Raw genomic sequence first — 22927 nt, 5'->3', positions numbered from 1 at the left:
AAAAAAATCCCCCTGAAAACGTCGGTACACTTCCCAATAACCATTACTGCATGTACACATTGGTTAAAGTTTGTAACTTGCAGCCCCTCCCCCAAGGACTGTGGGGGGGGGGGTAAGTCATCCCCAAAGACATAGTTATTATGGTTTTCGACTATGTGGAACAAAATGGCTATCTCGAAATTTTGATCCTTTGGGAAAAAATGAGCGTGGGAGGTGGCCTAGGTGCCCTCCAATTTTTTGGTCACTTAAAAAGGGCACTAAAACTTTTCATTCCCGTTAGAATGAGCCCTCTTGCAACACTCTAGGACCACTCGGTCTTATACGATGACCCCTGGGGAAAAAAACAAACAAACACACACCTGTGATTTGTCTTCTGGCAAAAAATACAAAATCCCACATTTTTGTAGATCGGACCTTGAAATTTTTCTATAGGGTTTTCTGATACGCTGAATGCGATGATGTGATTTTCGTTAAGATCCTATGACTTTTAGAGGGTGTTTTCCCCTATTTTCCAAAATAAGGCAAATTTTCTCAGGCTTTTAACTTTTGATGACAAAGACTAAATTTGATGTAACTTATATATTTAAAATCAGCATAAAAATTCGATTCTTTTGATATATCTTTTAGCATCGAAATTCCGTTTTTTAGAGTTTTGTTTACTATTGAGCCAGGTTGCTCCTTACTACAGTTTGTTACCACGAAGTGTTTGATATATCTCAATCATTCAAAATTCACAACAGTTTTGTATCATTTGAAGGATAAATTGACTTGCTGGACTATTTCTCTGAATTGAACTTTGTTTAACCACTTAAGTTATTTCCTATAATGGTACTGTCTGAGGTTCAGACCTATGTTAGCTAGGAAGATGACACAATTACTTTTCCAAAGTGGTGCAATGATTCTGATACTGTTCATGGTTTCAGGGCTACAAGTTATGATTTGGTCAAGGTTATTTTCATTCTCATTTTGTATGTACCTACTTGGCTTTATCATAAGTTTCACTAAATAATGATCCATTGAGGACAGAGATAAAAGTATGACCTGCTGGGTTTTTCCCCCATTCAATTTGATTTCTGGGAGGTTAAAAGTTACCAAGGATGTACATAGGGTGCATGGTCTTTACTATGTTAGCGATGATTGGATTTAGAAGAACTAAAGATTCCTATTTATCACATGATGATTGTAATGTGGACCTATATAAACAGCTAGTGATAATCAATGGGTTAACAATAATCATTTATATAAATGTTGTTTCAAAGCCCCTTATTATTTGCCCTAGTGATGGTCAAGATTTGTTGCCAATCAACATTATCAAACAGTTTATGGTAATGAACTGAAGTAAGGACAAATGGAGCTCAATAGTAACCAAAACTCTAAAAACACGGTTTTTATGTCAATAAATACAACAAAAGAATCAGCTTATTATGCTGATTCCAAATATATAAGATCCATTAAGTTAATAATACCAATCAAAAGATATGACCAGGAGAAAATTTACCTGTTTCTCAAGAAAAAGAAAAAATTACCCCCCAAAAGTCAAGGAATCTTAATGAAAATCACACCACAAAACTCAGCATATGAGAACCCTATTGTAGAGGTTTCAAGCTTCTATCTAGAAAAATCTGGAATTTTGTATGTTTTGCTAAGAAATCACAGATGCCTGTTCATTTTTTTTTCCAGGTATGATGGTATTGAACCAATGGCCATAGAAGATCAGCAGAGGGCTATTTTAGTGACCAAAACTATTGGAGGGAAAGTGGCCTTCCTCCAACCTTATTCCTTCAAATTGTCAGATCAAAATTTCGATACAGCCATTTTGTTCAATATTGTTGAAAGGTCCAATAACTAAGCCTTTGGGAATTACACAACCCCCCACAGCCCCTGCAGAAAGAGCTATATGTTATGAAACTTGCCAATATTGCTCATAAATAGTATTTGCTATTGTGATGTAAAGTTCATAGCAAATTGATAGAACATTCAGTTGCAGATTGAGAGGTTAGTGATTCAAACTTGATAGTCCCCATAATTATGGCACTTGGTATTAACCAAGTGACATATAGCAATCGCAAATTGTGTCAGTCTGTTGGTCCTGGTTTTGCTACTTTAGGCACTTCCAGGAAAGCTAGGACGATGAAATTTGGCAAGCGTATCAGGGACCAGACCAGATTAAATTAGAAATAATCGTTTTCCCGATTTGACCATCTGGTGGGGGGGGGGGTGTGAGTGGGGGGCCGGTTAATTCAGAAAAAATGGAGTATTTTTAACTTATGAGTGGGTGATGGGATCTTAATGAAATTTGATGTTTGGAATGATATTGTGTCTCAGAGGTCTTATTTTAAATCCCAACCAGATCTGATGACATTGGGGGGAGTTGGAGGGGAGGGGGACCTAAAATCTTGGAAAACACTTAGAGTGGAGGGATTGGGATGAAACTTGATGGGAAAAGTAAGCACAAGTCCCAGATACATGATTGACATAATCGGAACGGATCTGCTCTCTTTGGGGTAGTTGGGGGGGGGGGGATAATTCTGAGAAATTAGAAAAAATGAGGTATTTTTAACTTACGAACGGGTGATCGGATCTCGATGAAATTTGATGTTTAGAAGGATATCGTGTCTTAGAGCTCTTATTTTAAATCCCGACCGGATCTGGTAACATTGGGGGGGGGGGAAGTTGGGAGGGGGAAACCTAAAACTTGGAAAGCACTTAGAGTGGAGGGATCAGAATGAAACTTGGTGGGTAAAATAAACACAAGTCCTAGATAGATAATTGACATAAACGGAATGGATCCGCTCTCTTTGGGGTATTTTTTTTTTGGGGGGGGGATTATTTCTGAAAAATTAGACACTTAGAAAACACTTAGAGTGGAGGGATCAGGATGAAACTTGGCGGGAAAAATAATCAAGAGTTCTAGATACATGATTGACATAACCGGAACGGATCCACTCTCTTTGGGGTATTTGGGGAAGGGGTTAATTCTGAAAAATTGTAAGTTAAAAGGTATTTTTAACTTACAAATGGGTGATCAGATCTCAATGAAATTTGATATTAGGATATTGTGTCTCAAAGCTCTTATTTTAAATCCTGACTGGATCTGGCGACATTGGGGGAAGTTTGGGGTGGGGGAACCTAAAATCATGGAAAACACTTAGATTGGAGGGATCGGGATGAAACTTGGTGGGAAAAATAAGCACAAGTCTAACATACGTGATTTACATAATTGGAATGGATCCGCTCTATTGGGGGGAGGGGGGGGGGTCATTCTGAAAAATAAGAAAAAAGACGTATTTTCAACTTACAAAGGAATGATCAGATCTTCATGAAACTTCATATTTAGAAGGACCTCGTAACTCAGATCGCTTATTTTAAATCTCAACCAGATCAAGTGTAATTGGGGGGACTGGAAATCTTAGAAAATACTTAAAGCAGTGAGATCAGGATGAAACTGGATGGGAAGAATAGAAACCTGTCTAAGATACATGACTGACATAACCGGACCGGATCTGCTCTCTTTGGTGGAATTGGGGGGGGGGGGTAATTTTAAAAATTGAGGTATTTGTAACTTACAAAAGGGTGGCCATATCTTAATGATATTTGATATTTAGAAGGATCTTGTGCTTTAAAGTTCTAATTTTAAATTCCAACCTGATCCTGTGACATTGGGAGGAGTTGGAGGGGGAAACCAGAATTCTTGGAAAACGTGAAAATTGAGATATTTTTATCATATGAATAGATGATTGGATCTTAATGAAATTTGATTTTTAGAAGGAATTCATGTCTCAGAGCTCTTATTTCAAATCCCAACCAGATCTTTCAACACTGGGGGGAGTTGGAGGGGGAAATCTTGGAAAAACACTTGGAGTGGAGGAATCAGGATGAAGCTTGGTGGATAGAATAAACAAATGTCCTTGATACGTGATTGACAGAATTGTACTGGATTTGCTCTCTTTGGGGGAGTTGGGGGGAGGTGTTCAGTGATTTGGCGAATTTGGTACTTCTGGACGTGCTAGGACAATGAAAATTGGTAGGCATGTCAGGGAGCTGCACAATTTGACTTGATAAAGTCGTTTTCCCAGATTCAACCATCTGGGGGGCTAAAGGGAGAGGAAAAATTAGAAAAAATTAGGTATTTATAACTTACAAGTGGGTGATTGGATCTTAATGAATTTTGATATTTAGAAGGACATCATGACTCAGAGCTCTTATTTTAAACCTTGACCTGCATCAAGCCTCTTATTTTCCTTTTTAAATCAATTTATTGATTCATAGAATTTTGTTAGAGCTAATACCATGTGATCTCTTGGCTCTTAGCTCTTCTTGCCTTGTCACAAGTGCCATATGAGCTCTTAGGTCTTGTTTTTTCTTCAAAAAGAAAAAAAATGAATGGGCATGATATTGATTTTTAACATGAATAATTAAGTTTAAATAAATTAAAAATTAACAGTTTGTGGTAACAAACTGTAAGTAAGGAGTGACTTGGCTGAATAAGAACAAAAAAGAAGAAAAAAATGGAAACAGAATTTTGAGAACAATAAAGAATATGCTTTTTATGCTGATCCTGAGAAAATTTGCCAGGAAATAAAAAAAGGGTGAAAACCCCATAAAAAAATCAAGCAATCTTAATGGCATAGTGGCAATCTAGGCTGCTTATTTCTAGTTATTTTTTTGCTGATTTTTATCCCACTTGCCCTTTTTCTAAGATTTTTAAATTGAAAAATACTTTTTCTGGTATCTTTATCAGAAAAACTGAAAAAAAAACAAAACTCCCCCCTCAAGATCTTGATAAAAATATTTTACTACCTCCCTAATTTTAGGTGAATTGACACTACTGAAGGAATGCTGGGTTTTCCAACTTTCATGCAGGAAAAATAAAATTAATGTGTTTCAAACAGTAAGTAAGGAGCAATGCAGCTCAAATAGTAACAAAAATTATAATTAAAAAGAATTTTGATAACAATAGATACACAAAGCAATTGAATTTTTATGCAGATTCAAAATGTATAAAAAAAATCATTATGTTTAATGCAACTCATCAAAAGTTACAGGCCTGAGAAAAGTGACCCAATGTTTAAATAAGGGGGAGCCCCCCCCCTAAGTCAATTGATCCTATTGAAAACCAAAACAAAAGATTAAACATATCAGAGAGCCCTACTGTAGAGGTTTCAAGCTCCTATATACAAAAATGCAGAGTTTTGCATATTTGGCCAGAAGAAAAATCAAGGATACAATCCATAGGCAATATCTCTGGAAAACATCTAACAAATACTCCTCTATGCTTCTGAACCATACTTGACCAATGTTAATGATCACTGTCAAGCACACAGGGAGATAAATTTACAGACAAAGAAGGTAACCTGTTTAATATAGGAGCTATAGCATATGACTAAATTGATGTAACAGAGAAATACATTATTATAAATGGCTATATATGTGACCATCAGAAGGGGGGGGGGCATTTGTAAGTAATCTTATTGGATAGAGCATAAAAAAAGGATCAAGTAGTATGTTCACCTTGTCAATATTTAAGTTATGAAATATTGTATACACTGACTTTGGTTTCTGTTCTAGGCTATATTATAAAGTTTTGTTTAGGGTCTATAGTCTATTTATCTGGAAAACATCTAGCAAATCCTCCTCTGTTTTTTTAATCAGCCATGCTCCAAAACCTTACTTGACCACTACTAATCACATAGGGAGATACATTACACACTAAGAAGAATAAGTTTAACAGCCAAATTCAGTTTAATAGCCAGACTAAGATTAATAGGACTATAGAAACCATAACAAATAATGGTGATGGTCTTGATTAGGGGCTATTGAGAAAAAAAAAACATGTTAAGAAAACAATTTGTACAACAAGATATGTAGAATAATTGTAGCAAGCATATTTGTCATGCAACCTGGCTGTTTTGAACCCAAACCCTCCCTAATGTGCAAGCATATGACCAAAAATAGAGGCCTATACTTAAAATGCATTCTGCCACCCATCACTCTTGTTGTTCAGGTTCTTGTTCAGTCATGGTTGATTCAATTTATGAGTACATGGGTTGAAACAAGAAAGATACTTTGTGAGAATACATTAGAAATATCTAACTCTGGTTATTTTAACATATCATTCTTGTTCAATCATACATGATTCAATTTATAAGTAGGCTACATGGGTTGAAACCAAAAAATGATTTGAGACACTACATTAGAGATATCTAACTTTGGCTATTTTCACACATCAGGGGGGTTAGGGGTAGAGTATAACAGAGCTGCATGCAAAATGTGTTAGCTAGCCTACATTTTTTCTACATAGCCTATTATAAAGCAAGAATTGTTTTCTTAACTTAGTTCCTTCTCAACAGTCCATAATCTAGACCTCTACCCATATGACACCATTATGTAAAAGAGAAGCACATTATTAAAGATATATGTGTGTCCATCAGGAGGGAAGGGGGGATGCATTTGCAAGTAGCATAGTCTAAAATGATTAGTAGGCTATATTTGAAAAGAGCATAAAAGAAGAATCAAGTAATACTTTTGGGTAAAATTCTAGTTGAGTAACTTCTCACTATCTCAGAAAGGTTAGCTTAGGAAAGTTTAAGGAAAGTTAAGGTTAGCTTAGGATAATGAAACTTTAAGAGATGGGTCTATAGGCTAAAGTATATTCTGGGAAGGTATTTTAAAGTACCCATCTCTACTCCTTCTCCCTCAAGAGGGCCCTGGAATTTGCCTACATGACAGGTGTATACCTATTCAAATTTTGACAAAACAAAATTTTACATTAATTTTCAGTTGTCAATTGCTTTTCCTTTGCCATTAGTTTTGAAAATGCAATTCCTGTTATTTAAGTAGAATTCTGGGTAAAATTCTAGTTAATTGACTTCTTGCTATCTCAGAAAGGGTTTAGGTTAGGAAAATGAAACTTTCAGGGATGAATATACAGACTAAAGAATGTCCCAGGAAGGTATTTTGAAGCGACTACCTCTACTCCTTCTCTCTCTAGAGGGTCCTGACCTTTGATGACCTTTAAAAATATGTGTGTTTTAAAGTGAAACCTTGCAAAATAGATTTTCTGCTTAATTGAAGTTCAACAAAATTGTTTTCAGCTTCATAACTTTGTTAAATCCCATTTTATAAGGTTTTAAAGATATGCAAATACATTTCCTAAATTTTGAAGAAAAACATTGATATGGCTCAAAATTCTACTCAAATAACAAGAATTGCATTTTTAGAACTAGAGGTAGAGAAAAAGCAACTAGCCTAGTAACTGAAAATTAAGGTAAAATGTTGTTTTGTCAAAATTTCAATAGTTAATAGACCTATCATGTAGGCAAATTTCAGGGCTCTCCAAGGGAGGAGTGGAAGTAGTTGCTTCAAAATACCTTCCTGGGACATACTTTAATCTGCAGACCCATCCCTGAAAGTTTCATTTTCCTAACCTAAACCCTTTCCAACATAGCAAGAAGTCAATTAACTAGAATTTTACTGAATTCTGAGCCATACAAGAGTTTTTTGTTTTCAAAATTTAGGAAATGTATTTGCATATCTTTAAAACCTTATAAATTGGGATTGGGCAAAGTTGTGAAGCTGAAAACAATTTTGTTGTACTTCATTCAAGCAGAAGATCTATTTTGCAAGATTTAACTTTATAACATGCATATTTTTAAAGGTCATCAAAGGTGAGGGCTCTCTAGAGGGAGGAGTGATGGTAGGTACTTCAAAATACCTTCCCAGGACATACTTTACACTGTAGACACATCCCTGAAAGTTTTATTTTCCTAACCTAACCCCTTTCTGAGATAGCAAGAAGTCTATCAACTAGAATTTTACCATATTTTTGTCTTGTACCTCTATTATTTATGGATTCTTGCATATACTTCGATTTCTGTTCTAGGCTAAATTATAAATCTTATGTTGTGGGTGGCCCAGCTGGGGAAATAGGTGTCAATGGAAAGTAGGCCTAATCAATATTGGTGAATGGAATTTAAAAAGATGATTAGTTTCAAAGCATAACTTACAGGCCATTTTTACAGTAGGTTCCCTCCTATATTCTTCCTCCAACTATTTACTGACCTGTCAGCTTTCTAATGTACAGGGTTAATGATGGTGAAGTAGAATTTTGATTAAAATTAAGCAGCCAATGAAAAAAGAGCTTCCTATCTACCGGTCTAGCATCTCTTTCTTCCTTTATGAGTTATTGGCGTATAACACTGACTTTAAATTCTATATTTTTCAAACAGTTTTATTCACATTTTATGAATTAAAATGAGCTCATTTTAAATTAAATTATATAAAATAAATTATTTTCATAGTTTTGAAATAATTTGGTAAACAAGAATTTGGCAATCATTATTTAAATTTTGGCACGAGGTTGCTTCAAGTAAATAACGAACATAGGCTATTTCTATAAATTCAAAAAAGGCGTTCTTCGGCCACCACGAAAAAGAGGAACCGAAATCAATTATTATCATTAAATTAATATAATTATTAATACTAGTTTATTTTGCTTCTAGGCCAAAAATTCCTTTTTTTTGGGGGGGGGGGGGTCTTCATGAATTTGCTTGCTAAAAGGTAAGAATGTCTCACAATGTGTCTTTTAAACATTGATCTGAAATTTACTTTCCCATTAAAGTTTAAGTATGCTTTCCCGGAAACAGAATATTAGATCTATTTTAACTTTGTTATTTCATAATTATAACATTAGAAATTTTTGAGGAATTTACTTTTATACTTAAAACAATCAGTGATATAGTCTTAGCCCAGTTTTGGAATGTCTGGAAGGAAAGACTGTAAAATTCTGAAAACTAGCCTAGGCCTACTTTAAAAAAATTCTAGACTAATACTTATATAGTCTATATTATTTTGGTAAAATTATAGCAGTTCATATAACTGGCTTTCCTATAAAGTGAATATACTGCTTGATGCCTCTTTTTATGCTCTTTACGAATATAATAATTGCTTCTACCTTAAATTGAGATTTAAGCAATTTTTTTTTAGCTCTTAAAAATGATGAATTTTCAAAAAATTATGACAGTTCATATATATGACTTACCAATAAAGTGAACATACCACTTCATGCCTTTTTTATGTTCTTTACAAATATAATAATTGCTTCTACTGCAAATTCAAATATAAGCTCTTAAAAGGACAAATTTTCAATTAAAGTATGAGCTATCCATTGTTTCTGAAAAAATAATACTATTTTTCCTCTGTGCTGTTTTCAATGAAATAACATTACATTTTCTTAGTGCTAAAATTATTTATCATAAGGTTAGTTTAGGTTAGGTTAAAAAGTGCTTAAATTGGAATTTAAGGTAGTAGTAATTATTATATTCATAGAGCATAAAAAAAGGCATTAAGTGATATATTCATTTCATTGGTAAGCCAATTATATGAAATGCTATAATTTTACCATCATTTTACCTTACCTCAATTGGTAAACATATCATAGTTCATATAATTGACTTACCTATAAAGGGAACATACCACCCAATGCTGTTTTTTATGCTCTTTATGAATATAAGAATTGGTTCTATTGCAAATTCAAATTTAAGCACTTTTTGAACTAACCCAACTATAAATAATTTTGGAACTGAGACAATATAGTGTTATTTTGTAAAAAATGACCAAGAAAACAGTACTAAGAATATATAGTATTTTTTTTTTTAAACAACCAATAACTCACATTTTAATTGAAAATTTTTCATTTTTTAAGAGCTTAAATTTGGAATAGAAGCAATTATTATATTCATAAAGTGCTTAAAAAAAGGCATCAAGTGGTATATTCACTTTATTGGTAGCCTAAGTCAATTATAGTCTGTGATACATTACCCCTTAATTACCTTGAACCATTTGAGAGCTTTAAGGTCATTTTGACCTGTACTTCTCTTGAGTTGATGACTTCCAATCAAACCTCCACAGCTTCTTCTCCCACTCCTTGTCAAGTTGATTTTCAAAAGAATCTAGTGCTGACAGTTTGGCCCACCAATTCATTCTAGTAGTTAATTACTCTTCTTGAAAAATACATTTGATGGATTCTTGATCTGGGGCTCTTATGAGGTGATGGCTAGTACTGTGGCTGCTCTTGAATATAGTATAATTTTCCTTATGGAGTTTGTAAGTCAGCATTGTATGACTATGCATGTGTGTATATACAAGGGTAGGTAATTTAAATTGCTTGAGATGTTGCTCATATGAAACTGATTTTGGCTTTTTGTTGTTGCTTGCCTCTGAACATTTTTGATGAGCCAGTAAGAAGGACCAGCCAGGCATTTGCCAAAATCAAGATGGGATCTAACAAGAACCTTTAAAAGTTTTATGAATATTGTTGCCTCTCAGCTACTGATGGTCCTTTTTAATAGGCTAAGGATAGACTTTGCTTAGGAGACAACTTACTGGATATGGCTGTGGAACCTCAACTCCCTGTCAATGATCATACCAAGGTCCCTTTCTTCTTCTCTTTTCACCAGATGGTACCTTATACTAGTGATCAGATTTAAAGTTGAATAGGTAGCCATTGGATTATTAGGTCCAAGGTGCAAAATACAGCATTTGCTTGTATTCAATTGGAGAAGCCAGTCTTGAGCCCAATTCTGTAGCCTGTCTAGATTGTGTTGGATTTTAAACAAATGCATATTGTTATCCATGTGATTGGGAATATCATTGATACACATCAGGAAAATGGTTGGGCCTAATACAGCTGCCTACAGTACCCACTCATTACTATGGCCTCATCAGAGTAGATTGGCTGGCCACCTGTCTTGTATAAATTTCTTACATTAGCCAGTCTATCAGGGATGAGTTGATACCAACAGTAGATAATTTCAAGCTCAGTTGGCTTATGGGATGCTTTGTCAAAGGCCTTAGCAAAGTTTAGGCTAAGTCAACTTACTTTACATTTTCTTCCTTAATCATCAAATATATGGTCCATTTTTAGTCTTCAACATAATTTTACTAGGATGAAAGTGAAAATATAATGCTGCCTACTTCACAAGATGCCTTTTTATGCTCTTTCATGGTTCAATAGTTGTTTCTAGGGGAAATTTGATTTTGAGTGCTTAATAGGGCCCCAAAAGGTAAAACACTCTTTAGCAACAAAAAGAAACTTGTTTCAGTTCTTATGTATTATACCACCAACATTCAAGTGCTTAATTTAAGTAGAAGTGGTTTCATTTGTTAGTTTCTTTCAGCTTAGCATGAGACATGACAAAGACAAGTGACAGAATAGATAGGAGAAATATAATTTGCTATATATTTCCTTATTAAGGGGGTGGGGGTAAAGTATTTGGACAGTGTGAAGTTAGAAAACAATTCTCAATTCATAATATGTAGAATAATTGTACCTAAGATATTTTGCATGCAGACCTTGTGTACTTTAGCCCCCCTCCCCTTATGTGCAAATATATAGCCTAAATTATATATTTCCCATATATTCTGTTACTTGTCTTTGTCTTGTCTTGTGCTAAGCTGAAAAAAAATAACAAAGAAAATGGTTTGCTCTCAAATTTCCCACAGCATAAACTTGAGTGAGTGAGACATTAAACACAAGTACCAAAATTCCTTCCCCCTATGGAAATTAAAAAAAAAAAAAACTCAAATAAAATTCTGAAATTTGGAAAGCTGTATTTTCTGCAGGGGGGGGGGGGGTAAACACCTAGAACCCTTTGTGCACATTCACCCTTGTAACTAGCATAAATATCAATTCTTTTAGTGGAGGTATATGCCCCTAAAACTGTCTCCTGGTCTGTCACTGAATCAACACTTCTAATAGTTCTTTTCAATCATCTTGATTATTATGGTGATTTTTTTTTTTTTTTTGACTAAAAGCCAGTTGATTTTGTTTTTGGTAACTAAAAGCCCTACTTTTCAAAATCCACATTGTTTCCAATAAAAAACAAACAATACCACTGTATCTGCTATCAGTCATTACAAACTTCAGCAGTACATTTTGACAAAGATGAGATAGATTATGATCATTTACCTCTGTATTTTGATATTATGGTTACTTCTGACATATACTTGGGACAACCATCACTGTTGCATAAGTGGTTTGAAAAACGTGATTGGTCTAATGCAAACATTCTTCCTTGCTACACTTGGAGCTCTACTGTCCACCATATGTGTCCCTTTCCATCTTCTTTGCACAAATGAATACCCCACTATTGACAATGTTCATGCTTATTTGAATTGCTATTATTGCGACATTATCTCATGTCTAAAGCAAGCTGAAGATGTAGCTGTCCTGCTGATATGTGTCAGGCAGAATACCCAAAAACTCTGGGAGTGTGACCCTTTGCTGAAAAAAAGTCAAGAATAAGGCCAAATTCTGGTTAAGAATCTGGTCTGCCTATGGTCAACCTTCTCAGGGTACTGTGTTTGATCTAAAACAAAAGATAAAACTCAAATATAAGTACTATCTTGACACCGTTTGTTACTCTGGTGAAACTTTTCCAAAAAGTAATAATGAGTGGCAAAAAGTGGTAAATTCTGCCAAGTTTCTGAATACAAGTTCTAGTGATATTATACCTCGTCCATCTTGGATCAAACATCATTCAAAAATATTTTCGAAAGTTAATTATGCAGTGCATAAGCATTTCTCATGTTTTCTCAAAAAAAATTTGCTGTCATGTTTATGTCAGAGACATGTGATTCAAGTTAAAAAGTCAGCTATTGTTAAAGGTATTAAAGGTTTAAAATCAAAATCCTTGGATAATGAGGGGATTAGTGTTTCAAATCTTGTTCCCAATTCTTTTGAACTGGTATCTCATCTCCAACTGTTTTTTCAAATGTGTTTTAGTAGTTTGTGTGTGCCCAATTCGTTCTTATGCAGTAGCATCACATCACTTCTAAAAAAAGAAAAAGACCCAGTTTCTTGCAGTTCCTATAGGTCCATAATGGTAGCTTGTACTCTTAGCAAGCTTTTTGAACTCCTCTTACTACCTTATATCACTAAGCTTGCTCTAAATGATGATAATCAATTTGGCTTTAGATCTGGGCTAGGCTGTCAGCATGCTCACTGTGCTTTGACTTCTTTGTCAAACCTAGACTTGTCTAAAGCATTTGAGTGTTTGTCATACTCAAGCATGGACAGCGTTATGCCAGAGAGGAGTAAATCTGTAGGCAATTCACATGCTTCGTTTTTGTTACTCCCATTCTTACCTTTGCCTTAAGTCATTAGATAATTCTTATTTTGGTCATATCCCTGTTTGTTGCGGTGTAAGACAAGGGTGAGTTCTTTCTCTGTATATTTTTAATTCGTCTATTGATGATGTGTTATCAAAAATGTCAACTATGTGCCTACTATACTGTGCCTACTATATCTCATATTGGGCTTATGCTGATGACTTTCTTGTAATTAGTCAAACTGAGTCTGGTCTTGCCTGTTCAGTGAAGTCAGTTACTTCTGGGTTCTGTGATATTGGACTGTATCCAAATATTGACAAATCTGAGTTTCTTGTTTTCAACAGTAATAATTGTCCAGAATCACTCTACTGCAGTGGTTTTAGTATTCCCTGTGTTAAATCCTTTTGTTGGCTTGGCATAACAGTTTGCAATTCTATGGATGCTCTCTGGTTTTGTGCTGTCAAAGATATTAGTGATAAGCTGAGGCTTGGTTGCTCTAAGATGGTGGCAGGTTGTGGACACTATAGGAGAAGAGCACTAACTCAGCTTTACTCAAATTCTTGTGATCATTCTGTACTCTTCTGTACTAGTATTTGGCCACTTCTGTTGACCAGTGATCTAAAACGTATTTGTATAAATTATTACCAGTACTGCAAATTTCTTTTATATCTGCCTTGTTCTTACTGGAATACAAAACTAGTTAAAAAGTATTGTGTGATAGATATTATTTGTGTTTTCAAAAAATTATCTGCCAAGCTAGTTATTGAAGCACTTTATAGGCTAGGATGTTTTCATCTCCTTATCTGTCTTTTTTCTGTATGTGATTAACTTTGTTCTTGTTTCTAACTTTGATTAACTTTGTTTCTTTGTGATTAACTTGTTTTACTTTTGCTGTTTTTCTTTTGTATTTACTCCACTTAACCTCTGTTTTGTGAAGTGGGTGACAAATAAATTATTATTATTATTATTGTAGAGGTTTTGAGAGGGATTAGCCTTGTGGTAATGTTTGTTTGTTATGTTGTTGTTGACAATATGACAAATAAAAGATTATGTCTTGAAATAAAAATTGCTTTTAGGAAAGAGCAATTATAGTTACAAGGTCAAAATTGCTTAGACTTGGAAATATTGGTATCATATATTAAACAGTCATGATTATAATGGCAATTTAATTTTTTTTGATATTTTAATAAATAAAATCCACACTTAAAAATGCATATTGTTTTAATAGAATAGAATTAAAACTTAATCCTTTTGGAGAATATTAGGGGGGGGGACAGGGTTTTAATTGCACCTTAATTAGCATTGACATTTTATTTTTTGAACTAAAGTACAAAGGTTTCTCTGGTCTTTAGAAGGTTTAAGGGTGGCCTTCATCTTATTTTTGGTAATTTCTTTCTTAATTTAAGTTTGACTTGACTATTAACTATAATTATGTTTTTGTTTTTTGTTGTTAATTTATTTTAATATATGTTTGTATCAAGTATTGATTAATGATATTATGGTACTTTATTCTTGCTTGTCTTAGGTTTTAGCATGGCTTTTAACCTTGTTTTTGAAAAACTTCTTTGTTGGAAAAATGTTTTTAAATAAACACTAATAAAAGCTGGAATATTTTGGTTTCACATCCAAGAACCTTTATCAAGAAAAAAGGAGAAAAAAATGGATACTAGATCAAACAAGCCAACAAATACTAGACATTAATGTTGCAAGAGGAGAAAACCCCGCAGAAAACTTTAAAAAGGAAACTTTTTTATAAAAACATGAATACAAGTCTAAATATTTGGTTATCATGTGCAGACAAATTTACTAACCAGAAAAAAAGAAGAGAAAAAAACTGAACAAAACAAGTTAATACAAGAAAAGAAAATAAAAAAAGAAGAAAAATGCTTGTCAGACCACACTGCCTTTGGATTTATTATTAATAAGAAGTAAGAAATATAACAGGTAAAAGTTTTCAATTCAGAGAGTAAACTTTAAAAACAAAGTCTTATACAAATTCTACTAAAGTTTAGGTATTTTTGCATCATGTCTGGAAGCCTATATAAACAAGAAACAAAGGAGAAAAGGAAAAGTAGCTTAAAAAAGTAAATACAAACTAGAAAATAACATAAAAAGATGATGAAAAGGACAAATGCTTAGCAAAAACAAAAAAAGAACATTAATTTTGTGCATTTTACTCATCTTTTATTGTATTTTCTAGTATGTTTTAGCTTGCTTGGACTAGCCTTAACTTCTTTATCTCTCCTTATTTTGCTAGTTGATAAAGGCATCTGGATGTGAAGCCTAAATATGCAGAGTATTATTTCTATTTGGGTAAAATCTAAAGCAAGTTTGATTCTCTTGCAAAAGAAACTTGGTGTGATTCTTTGTTCTAGAAATCTATTATTATCCACTAGTGTTGTAAAATTATGGTAAAATAAAAAATCAGTAAGTAAAATTGGTAACATAAGGTAAAATATGGTATCCCCTAGGAAATATAGGGTAAAATTGGTGTTTTAGAGTTGCCATGTAGCTACAAAACTAGTTGAGCATTTTTCTTTAAGCATCACTTTCAGCTTCTAATGAAATTTTTGGATGATTCTGATTTTCCTGTGCTTGAAAAAGGTAATGTCCCTTCATCTAGAGTTTCATCAAATTATCCCTTTGGTAATCTTGTGCCTAGGATGATACCTCAGCACTTGGACACTGCCTGACTTTAGACATTCATTTTGTAAAAAAAAAAATGTGAAATTTACCTTTATTTGTAAGTGAAATAATATTAAAAATTTTTTTCCTTCATTTAAACCTAAGAAATGCAACCCTAACAGCTTAAGTCAAAAGGTGGTTTAAGACACTTGATGACTTTGGTTAACTAGGCACTGGATCATAATAGCAGAAGATTCAGTCACTTTCAGTCATTAAGACTGTCATTAACAATATCTGCTAGCAAGTCTAGGAGGATCTGCTAGCAGGATCTACTCTCCTTCAGACTCAGATTCTGATTTAGGTGACTATCCCTGTTCTGAAGCCCCCCTCCAAACAAAAGTCCTGGAAACAACCCTTAGGATTATATGTCAATTCTACCTCTGACCTCCCCTTGTCTCTCCCTTAGAACTAACTCTGTATTTATCTGAAGATTCTTAAAAAAAAAAAAACTGTTGAAACACAAGGGCCATTAAACTAGAATAAGAATTTTAAAGATACTCTAGTCAGTAACAACTCATTTGGTTGCAATTTGTTGAAAAGCAGGCTAAATCTTAGAAAAGGGAAGTGGAACTTCTGATTTCCAATCGATTGAGCCACCTCCAAAGCTTGTTTGAGCACTCTTTCCACATGAAGTGCCTCTGGGAAAAAATAAATGAACAAACATCAATACTTAGAACCTTATGGGTCTTTACTATAGGCAATGCTATACAATTGCCTCTGACTTAAACTGATGACTAGAAATTTCAATTTCCCTTCTAATGAAGATCTGGAAATATCCAGAAGAAAATAGGGAGAGGGAAGATTCCACAGAGGGAATCCTCCATGGTGTTATTTTCTGGGGAGAAGGGTCAGCGCTTGCTCCCGTTGGAATGATGGCATGAACACAAGATTTCTCTGGAATGTGAAATTTAAAATAAGAATGAGGATACTAATTCTGTTTTGGCCCTCCACATTGTTGGAAATCCAGGTCATGTAGTTCTTTCTGTCGAGGCAACTTTAGTATCAGAAGCAAATGGCTTCTCACGTTCTTTTAGGAAGACAATTGAAATTGAAACTCCAGAAATATAGACCTTTCTTTAAATAGAGATACTGGCGATATTCTTATGAATCCAATTTACAATAACTTATGATAAAGGATTCAAGTAAAAAATTTTCTTCAGTTTAAATCAAGATCATCTCACCATGCTTTGAACAAAAATTAGGTTAGTGATTCAGTTTTTCTTCTACTCTGTTAGGAGCTACTTCAACAGTTTAGTTTTCCATCTTTTTTTTAGCACTGAAAACAGCTGGGCAGAAGTCTCTAATGAAATATCTGCTTCTGTCATCTTCACTTCTTTTTTGTTTACTGACTGACATTACCCTTGTTTTTTTCGGCTATTTACTTTTATCATTTTTTGTCATATGTCAATCCTGCTTGTAGCTCTTTCTGTGTTTCACAGCTCACAGAACTAACCTAATTTTATTTCAGCTAATATTTTACCATTTTTTTAAATTATAATTACTTGTACTATAAACACTTTATTATCCTGACAACAAGTGACTGAAGTCAGGCTGACGACCTTAAACTAGATAATATAGATACACACAAAATAATATCATATCCAAACTTATTACCGCCAGCCTATTGGCGCTTTTGTGCTGTGAAAATTGCAAGCCCTTGTAAAATATGTCAGTAAAATATGCAAGATACCGTTAAAATACCGTTAAAATAGGTAAATTACGTAAAATAGGTAAATTATGTATAATAGCTAAAATACCAATTTTACAGGGGTCCATAAAATTACGGTAAATTGCGCAAAATACCCGATTTTTACCTTGACCAATTTTACCAGTTACAACAGTATTATTCACCTTGATTATCATTCTGTGTAAGTCATTCATCAGTCCTAGATCTGTTGTCAAATATGAAAGTCCCGTTTTTGCAATGGTTCCTAAAACCTTACTGGTACCACCCCCAGAGGTTCGAAATGGGGACTAAAGCCAAGTTGTTGCACCAATTATCTACCCAGGGGTACTAAATTAAGCTAATGAATAAGCTAAATTCCAATGTGTTGGCACTGTGCTCCAGATAGTTGCCTTCCAGTCACTTTTAACTCTTAAAAAAAAAAATTAGAACTTTCAATTTCTAATCAGTTGAGCCTCTTCCAACGTTTAAATGGCCACCCCTTTCATAAAAATCTTATATGTCCCCATGGGATAACTTAAAACCCTTCCCCTCCGGCTCTGGGGGGGGGCTGTGTCCACACCAGAGACATAGTTATATGATCTTCGGACATGTTGAACAAAATAGCTATATAAAAATTTGGATAAGATGTATTTGGGAAAAAAAGGGTATGGGGGGCTAGTTACTCTCCAGTTACTTTTGACTCTAAAAAATGCACTAGAGCTTCCAATTTACAAACAAATGAGCCTCCTATTCTATCTATTTTATGTATTCGATCTATTTTATGAGAAAGAACTAGTGACAGTACTAAAAGCATTAACAAACAATAAGGCCTGGGTGCTGAAACTGTGGGAAATGAGTTTTTTAAATATGGTGATTATGAAGTTAGAGATAAGCTACTGAAGATTATGAATATAATCAAACAGTTCATAGTAACGAACTGTAAGTAAAGAGTGACCCGGCTCAATAGTAACAGAAACTCTAAAAAACAAGTTTTGATATAGGTAGATATATTGTAGAATCTAATTTTTATGCTGATTTCAAATATCTTAGTTTCATTAAGGTTACTCATCAAAGGTTACAAGCCTGAGAAAATTTTTCTGATTTTTGTAAAGGGTGGGAACCTCTAAAAGTCGTAGAATCTTAATGGGAATCACGCCATCAGATTCAGCGTATCATAAAACCCTACTGTATAGGTTTCAAGTTCCTATCTGAAAAATGTTGAATTTTGTATTTTTTTTTTCCAGAAAACAGATCACAGATGCATGTTTATTTGTTTATTTTTTTCCCAGGGATGATCGTATCAACCCAATGGTCCTAGAATATCGTGAGAGGGCTCATTCTAACGGAAATTAAAAGTTCTAGTGTCCTTTAAAGTGACAAAAAAAAACTGGAGGGCAACTAGGCCCCTTCCCATGTCACTTTTCTCAAAATGGTCCGATAAAAATTTTGAGATACCCATTTTGTTCAGCACAGTTAAAGGCTGAATAATTATGCCTTTGGAAAAATTATGACCCCCCACAGCCCATGACGGAAGCTCTTTAAATTACAAAATTTGTCCATTGTTTACATATAGTATATTTTATTGGGATATATACTTACATTGTTTTTCGGGAAGGTTGATGGGAATTTGTTGCTGGTGGGATTTTCAACGGGATAATCTTTCGTTGAAAGAGAAGTTTCCAGGGGGTGAGTTTTTCAGGGGAAATTTTACACTAGGGTAATTTGCCAGAATTCCTATACGAGATTTTTCTTATGTCTTGCTTTCTCATTGCCGACTAAATTTTATGCGTGGAGATGTTAAAAGTAATTGTCCGGGGTAAATTTTACCAGGATTAAATTGTCTGGAGAATAAATCCTTGGTGAGGAGGGATTTATCTGTGGAGGTGTAGCCAGATTTCCTGGCATTACTTAAAAACGAACAGAAATTATCTAAAAAACAAGTTTTTTCAACTGAAAGTAAGGAGCAACATTAAACCTTAAAACGAACAAAAATCATTACGTATATGAGGGAGATTGCTCCTCTTCAGCACCTCGCTCTTTACGCTAAAATTCGAATTCTACCCAGTATGTGTTTAATTAGAACAATAAGAAACTTTTTTTTCAAAAGTACTAAAAAACTTTAGCGTAAAGAGCGAGGTTTTGAGGAGGAGCAACCTCACTCATATATGTAATAATTTTTGTTCGTTCTAAGTTTCCATGTTGCTCCTTACTTTCAGTTGAAAAAAAATTGTTGTTTTTTTATTTAATTTTTTTGAAAAGGGGAACTATAAACTATGAGCAAGCGTTCGATTCAGCTGATTGGAGAGCTTTAGCAAAGGTCCTATCATTGTATGATATACCAGATAAAGGCATTAAAGCGACTAGTGCTAGGCATGAGAATAATATTGCTCTTCTTAAGGTAGGAAATGAGGCTAGTTGCTGGTTTTGTAATAAATCAGGAGTTAAGCAGGGTTGCCTCCTATCCCTGTTTACATTGACCGTTTTTATGGACTTTGTCCTTAGGAGCACAGCAAAGGAAATAGGGGAAAACAAAATCAGTTGGGGAAATAAAAATCACCTAGACTTACATTATGGTAATGATTTTAGTATACTAGATGGATTTATTAGCAAAATGAATGACTTTTTAGGGGTTTGCAGGTTCAGGATGCAAGAATAGGTCTGAAAATTAATGTTAAGGAGACTAAATCGCTAAGAATCGGAATAAATGAATAGAAGAGGTGATGTTGGGTAACAAGAAGATCAATCCAGCGGACAACCTCGCTTATCTTGTTAGTATTATTAGTAAGGATGGTGGGTGCAGTGAGGATGTCAAAAGTAGAATAGCCAAGACCCATGGTGTTTTTTCACAGTTGAAAAAGGTGTGGAAGAATAGGAAGATAAGTCAGCACGCCAAGTGCAGAATATTGGAAGCTACAGTGATGAGTATGCTCAAATATGGTTCTGAAGCGTGGGCACTCCAAAAAACGGAGGAGAATTTGCTAGATGACTTCTAGATAAATTGCCTATGGATTGTTTTGGGTAACCATCTGACTTCATATCTCAAAATAGTAAGCTCTACGAAAAATGTGGATTCATCCTGCTTTCTAGGGCTATGTTGAGAGAAAGTTTGAGATAGCTAGGACTTGTGCTGTGGATGAAGAATGACAGATAGCTCAAGACTCTTTATTTGGCAACGATCTGGGGCCAAACGAAAATCAGGTCATTCCCAAATGGGGTGAAAGGATATTGTAACAAAAGATTTTAAGGAACTTCTTGGTACGGTAAAACCTCCTGGCAAACCTCCCTCTGTAAAGAGGGAGGTTTGGAATAGATTGAGATGGAGAAAAAGTGTGCGTAGCTGTGTTGGCCTCAAACGACTTGGAGCTGCAGTGAGCTGTTAATAGTAGTAAACCTAAAAAGAGATAATGTTTGTATTTTTGCTTGTAAAAATGCAAACTAGTGACAATAATAAATAATTTATTACAGACAATAACACTGTATACTAAGTATTAGAATGTTGATTAAAATGAAATTAAGTACACACAAACAATGCAAAACATACAAAAAACTAAAAATGCTAACTATAGAAAATATTCAACAGGACGATTGTGAGGAGAAAGTTTGATCAGGAGCAGTACTTGAGAGCTGCTTGTGTAGCTTTTCCAACTTTAATGTTATATCAGGTATATTATATTTATTAATTAGAATCTGGTTACATGTACCAGGAGGAATGAAAAGAAAAAACTTGTAATATCTGAAATAAATGCCCCGTGTTCTTTTTAAATCACCCTTCCTTAGGATGGGTCAAAAATGTTTAGAGGGCAAACAGTCCCCTCCCCTCCCACGTCCATCATTTCCCCAAACGCATCTAATCAAAATTTGAAATAGCCAGTTTGTTCAGCATAGTTAGAAAGTCCAGTAATTTTGTCTTTGAGGATCACAACCCCTTCTCAGCTCTCACGGCAAGGGCTATAAATTATAATAGTTGCCCAGTATTAACATACAAGGTTTTTATGGAAGGGGTGGTCATATAAACCTTGGAGGGGGTTCATTGGATTTGAAATCAGAAGTTATGTTGGCCTTTTTAAGAGTCAGTAGTGATCAAAGGGCAATTAGCCCCCCCCCCTCCACATCCTGTTTTCCCCAGATGTATCCAATAGAAATTTTGAGATAGTCATTGTTTTCAGAATAGTCGAAAGATCATATAACAATGCCTTCAAGGTTGAAACAGCACCTCAGAACCTGGGGACAAGAGTTGTTAGTTATGTTTGTTTTTGAAAAAAAGCAAAAAACAAACAAATGACTGTGGATTGTCAGTTTAATATACATATACTGATATTCATTCTTCAAAGTCTTGATATTTTTTATTTATTACTAGCTGTTGGGGTGGCGCTTCGCGCCACCCCAACACCTAGTTGGTGGGGGCGCTTCGCGCCCCCCCCCCCAAGCCCCCCCGCGCGCGTAAGTCGTTACGCGCCATAATAGTTACGCGCCATTGTAGTTATGTCCCTATGTCCCACCTGTGAATATAGATATATATATATATATATATATATATATATATATATATATATATATATATATATATATATATATATATATATATATATATATATATATATGTTTTTAATTACGTAAAACTTGCGAATATACAACATTCTTTGCTGTCCCATTGTCTTTGCATATAAATAGATTGTCAGGTTTACCGACTCTTGAACATGCAACATATAATGGTCCATGGGAAAACAATCTGTATTTAGATCTATACCTTATGATTCTAATGATTGCCCTTGAGCTTTGTTGATGGTGATTGCTAATCGACCATTCCCTGTCCCGGTGTCCCGGTCGTCATTTATATCCCCGTGTTTCCCCCGGTGTCCCCGTTGTAGTTGTGTCCCTGTGTCCCGGTCGTCATTTATATTCCCTGTGTCCCGGTCGTCATTTGTATCCCGGTGTCCCGGTCTGTATATACATTCGTTTTTTAGTTTTGTTTTTCTCCTTTATTTTTTTCCTTTTTTTTTCTTTTTTAGTTTATTTAGATTTTTAGATTTTTTAGTTTTTTTATTAGTTTTTAGTTTTTTTTTCTTTTTAGTTTTTTTGTAGTTTTTACCTTCTTTTTAGTTTTGTTAGTTTTTTTTTTACTTATGTCCTGGTCGTCATTTATACTCCCTGTGTCCCGGTGCTTTGTTGATTGCTAATCGAACATTCCTTTTGTCCTGGTCGCTTTCTCTTTGAGTGTCGTCATTTATTTTTTTCTTTTTTAGTTCTTTTAGTTTTTACCTTTTTTAGTTTTTTAGATGAAAATTTTTTTTAGTTTTTTCCTTTTTTTCTTTTTAGTTTTTTATTGGTTTTTACCTTTATTTTAGCTTATTTTTCAGTTTTTTCCTTTTTTTATTTTTTTTTTTTTTATTTTTTTTTTAGTTTTTTACCTTTTTTTAGTTTTTTTAGTTTTTTAGTTTTTTAGCTTTTTTACTTTTTTTATTAGTT

At 34.2% G+C, this 22927-nt stretch overlaps 2 protein-coding genes across 2 annotated transcripts in view; one reads left to right on the top strand and one right to left on the bottom strand.

Moving 5' to 3' along the window:
• The window catches only part of LOC136031157 (protein transport protein Sec61 subunit alpha), a 36737-nt gene extending 28579 nt beyond the window's left edge, over positions 1-8158 (bottom strand). The window contains exon 1 of the mRNA XM_065710489.1: positions 8007-8158. Coding sequence (XP_065566561.1) covers positions 8007-8013 — 7 coding nt within the window. The 5' untranslated portion in view covers positions 8014-8158. The remainder of the gene's footprint in view (positions 1-8006) is intronic.
• A 191-nt stretch (positions 8159-8349) lies between these two features.
• The window catches only part of LOC136031156 (F-box only protein 42-like), a gene marked incomplete at its 3' end in the record, with an annotated part of 84575 nt that continues 69997 nt past the window's right edge, over positions 8350-22927 (top strand). The window contains 1 exon segment of the mRNA XM_065710488.1: positions 8350-8368.

Source organism: Artemia franciscana, chromosome 9, assembly GCF_032884065.1.
Source record: "Artemia franciscana chromosome 9, ASM3288406v1, whole genome shotgun sequence".
Classification (NCBI taxonomy): domain Eukaryota; kingdom Metazoa; phylum Arthropoda; class Branchiopoda; order Anostraca; family Artemiidae; genus Artemia; species Artemia franciscana.
Note: the sequence above shows the minus strand (reverse complement) of the source record. Positions and strands in the feature narration are given on the sequence as shown.